The following is a 4,054-nucleotide window of genomic DNA, read 5'->3' on the forward strand; positions in this document are numbered from 1 at the left end:
ACACCCATTTGGGGACATTCCATTGACTTCCATTACATTTCTGCAGCCTAACCCTGACCACAAACCCTAAGGCTAACCTCACAGGTACCTACCTGACCCTAAAACTAACCTAAACTCAATTCACACCTTGGTCCTAAACCAAACCCCCAACCCACCAATGACATTTAAACCAAACGGGGACATGACTTAGGCCCCCAAATGCACCAGTTGTCCCCAAATGTAGGCGTTTTGTCTTAAAATTGCCCCCAAATGTCACCAAAAACAAACCCAACCTCCTTGCATTTAGTTTGAACACCCATGCCCAGCAGACCCTTCAGGTACCACATTAAACAGTGCATCATTTTAACCACTAGATGGCGGCAGATCTTTCCTTTTAGCTATGTGGCGTGATTAACAACACAACTCATACTTGTGTTATACTATTTTCGATGTGTTCTCATCTTTATTTACTGGTAATGTTAGTTTTAAATCAGCAGTCAGATGTCAATTTTAAAACAGCTTTAACACTTTAATTTGTTTTAAACATAGATATTCAAGCTGATATTTGTCAGTTGCATCCAGTTGTAATTTTTTCATTCACAGTTGTACAAACAGCATAATAGTGCTGCAAATGCTACAGATTTGGTGCAAGATGTGTGGAAAAAGAAACGAGTGAACTAAAAAGGGCAAACTAATATTAAAATGCTTCATTTCACATTCATGGAATGCATCAAGTGCATCCTTAAATTTCCAAATGTCCCGTTAGCCCGAAAGGTTGGGAGCTAGTATTTTAATGAGTCTTGCTCTCTGCTGACTCATAGAAGCCTTTCACTGTCCTAACCTTGAAAAGTAGACAGTGCGACCTAATTCTGAATCGATTGGTGCATTTCTGCAGTTGCCGGACAGACATGACAGAACACCTCGGTTAACCGTGCCACTCAGGTAAATGAGAAATCAACAAGATTTGATAATAAACGTCCTGCATTTTGATGCAGCTTCAACAAACACAAAATGAAATGATTATCATTGAATTCATCAGTCGAACAACTTGTAGTGAGATCTGGGTTGAGGCACTTGTTTGCAATTTGATTCATTTTGTTACATTTTTCATTTTATTTGATCTTTTTTTTTTTTTGCAAATGTATGCAATGTTTATCATGCACAAAATGGAGCTATCAAGTCTAGATGTAAAAAAGATCAAAAGCAAGATTTTTTTTCCTTTTTGACTGATTGTTACTTCAATAGCAAATCCCAGTTCTAATTTTCTGCAGCGAYTCTGCCCTGACTTTGTCCCCCCTGTGCCATGTCTGATGCAGCTCCCTCTCTTCCATTGGACCAGGACTGTGCTTTTGGAGAGATGTCACTGTCTGTCCTGGCTGAAAACAACTCCCACCTGTTTCCTGATTTCATCCATGATCTCCGTCAGTAAGACTGATTCTGACAGAGGCATCCTCGGGCTCTCCTTTAGTCCTGCAGAAACAAAAAGGAGGACAACAGTCACGAGGGGGGAGCAGGCACAGGTTCATGCAACATGCCAATAAAATATGTACATTCATAATGAAGCATACAGTGGGGGTAAAAGCAGAAATGGAAAGAGTATGCTAATAAACGGTGGAAGCAGAAGCGACTGTCCTGTAAAACGCAACGTTTCGCAGAGGACGTTTCAAGGACAGACAGCAGTGCCGATTCTGACACAATCTGATGAGAGCTTTTGTGGAGGACTGGTAATCTGAACGCTCACCAGAAGCTGCGACAGAGCAACAGTTTCACCAAATCGCAGCGTCTTCCCTTTAAACTCACCTTTCCTTTGAAACGGCCGATTCAAGCCGTTCAAACAGTGTGATCTTTCTGAAGACAAAAGCACGCCTTTGCTTTTATCCTGACCTACCTTTCAGCAGACACCGTCTCACTTCCTCAGCCTCGTAGCAAAGCCCAGTGCTGTTGGTGAAATTCAGAGGGAGACACGGCTCGGGCAGTGGGTGCTCGGTTTCTTTGCCGTTCACCACCAGCTTGGTGGGGCAGTGCATGGGACCAAGGACCTGAAGAATAAGCAATCAACAAACRTAGCCTGAGTTTGTCTGTTTGGTTTGACCAGAAGCAGTTTAGGTTTAGGTTAAGTCTTGGTATGTAGCGTTTAGTTCAGCATACACTAATAGAGCCCTTGGTGCCACTGATGACAGCATCGTTTGGAAGCCGGGCTGCGATTGAAAAGACACAGAGGGCCATCCTCTTCCTGGTGAACTTCATCACCACCACCACTGACTCATCCACTCCTGCCAAACATAGAAGGAATACGAGCATTAGAGAGTAAATTGAAAACGATTATTGGTTGATTCTTATCACTTTTGCTGTTCCAGTTAATAGTATGTTTTTTTTGTAAAAGAATGTTGAAATAAATGCAAAAATAAGGAACCAACTGTTTTCATACAATCACAAATTGGCTATGATGGTAAGAACATGGTAACGCATGAATGGTGTGATGGTCTTAAAGGAGAACTCTTTCTGTGACTTGTTTTCCTGCCAGTTTTGCTGTATTCTCTGAGAGGGATTTGGATTAGTATGACATTTGAATATCAATGAGTCTTTGATTTTCTGAAAGAAGAGCAGGGGCCACATGATTCCTATAAGATTCTCCCATGTCACTCAAAGGACATGTCATTCTCGGTTTTTGCTTATGATAAACAATGGGTGTGTGATCACCCATCCGTGCTGTGTTGTTTATAATACTGTACCTGTCACACCTGCTGCATGTGTGCTGAGTCATTACCCGAGTCGAGCAGCACTCCCGTGGCCTGGATGGACGCCGGCCTCTCGCCGTTGAACACCATCAGCACGAACTGCAGGCAGTACACGCCTATGTCCAGCAGGGCCCCTCCACCCAGCTCTTTCTCTACCGAGCGGGGGACGTGGAGCTGAGGGGAGCCAAAGTAAGCCTTCACCAGCTTCACCTCCCCTACGGCCTCCTCTGCCAGCTGCCTGCGCACCTCGGCATGCACGGGGAAACAACGGGACCAGATGGCCTGGAAGGAACAGGGAAGGAAACCTCTCACAGTTCAGACTAAACTTTCACCAGAGAAGTAGTTTGTGATAACATTTTGTGGCAGACCTTCGGTGTTTTATGTTCTGTCAGAAGGTGGTTGTGTTCTGAGTGAGGATCTACCTTACCTCCATGAGGAAGACATTGTTTTTCTTGGCCTCTTCGACCAGGTCTTTCACCTGTCTGGAGTTCATAGCAAAGGGTTTCTCACACAACACATTTTTCCCGGCCTTAAGGAACAGAAGACCGACGTGCCAGTGCTCTGTGTGCAGTACCCCCAAGTATACAATATCTGTGACGACACGGGTGTTTCACTTGTCAGCATTTAGCAGTAACACCAAAACAGCGTTATATCTGACAATGCAATCACAGTTTCCAACTCACCAATGTCCGAGTCCCTGGCCAGGTCCTCATAACTGCCGTAAGTCTTAGGAATATCGTGTTTCTTGGCAAAATATTTAGCGCGCTCAGTGCTTCGTGATGCAATAGCTGCTATCTGTGGGAGCAGAAGGTCAGCTCTGTTAGAATAAAAGCAAGACGTTCTTGGCAGTGACTGAGGTTGTTCTATCTGGAGCACCTGATGATCCTCGGGGGGGAGCGTCTTCACGGCCACGCTGAAGTCRTGGCTGATCTTCCCCGCGCCGCACAGTCCCCATCGAGTTGCCATGTTGAATGGGATGGTAAGTGACAAATCAACTGGATGCTGCTTGGTTAAAGACCTACGCTGCAGGCGAGCTGCGACCTTGGGATGAGCCGCACGTTTCGGAGAGAAGAAACTTACTAAACTGTCACGCTGTAGCGCCAGCGGGCAGAAGGCTCCATTTATATGCTGGAGAGGCACAGTGTGTCACCTTCCTTCTGCTCCCACCCAGAGGTAGACGATATAACACACACACAAACACACACACATTCCGTGTTGATGCTGAGACAGGGTTTTCAGACTGGGTTGAGGTAGTTTGCACTAGTTGTCTCTAACAATCTGTAACAGGGCAGCTATTAGAAATCATTAACGTGCCATAAAGGGAAAAAGTGCATGGC

General features: G+C 45.0%; 1 protein-coding gene across 1 annotated transcript; it reads right to left on the bottom strand.

The window, feature by feature from the left end:
* Positions 1-231: 231 nt before the first annotated feature.
* On the bottom strand, positions 232-3,841 carry dhdh.1 (dihydrodiol dehydrogenase, tandem duplicate 1). Its single transcript, XM_014025536.1, has 7 exons — positions 3,594-3,841; positions 3,401-3,512; positions 3,145-3,308; positions 2,747-2,999; positions 2,128-2,252; positions 1,868-2,018; positions 232-1,449 (listed from the first exon to the last, which is right to left on the bottom strand). The coding sequence occupies exons 1-7, from the start codon at positions 3,681-3,683 to the stop codon at positions 1,340-1,342; spliced, it is 1,005 nt and encodes a 334-aa protein (XP_013880990.1). The 5' UTR covers positions 3,684-3,841; the 3' UTR covers positions 232-1,339.
* Between the last annotated feature and the right edge of the window lie 213 nt (positions 3,842-4,054).

This window comes from Austrofundulus limnaeus, unplaced genomic scaffold (genome assembly GCF_001266775.1).
Source record: "Austrofundulus limnaeus strain Quisiro unplaced genomic scaffold, Austrofundulus_limnaeus-1.0 Scaffold483, whole genome shotgun sequence".
Taxonomy (NCBI): Eukaryota; Metazoa; Chordata; class Actinopteri; order Cyprinodontiformes; family Rivulidae; genus Austrofundulus; species Austrofundulus limnaeus.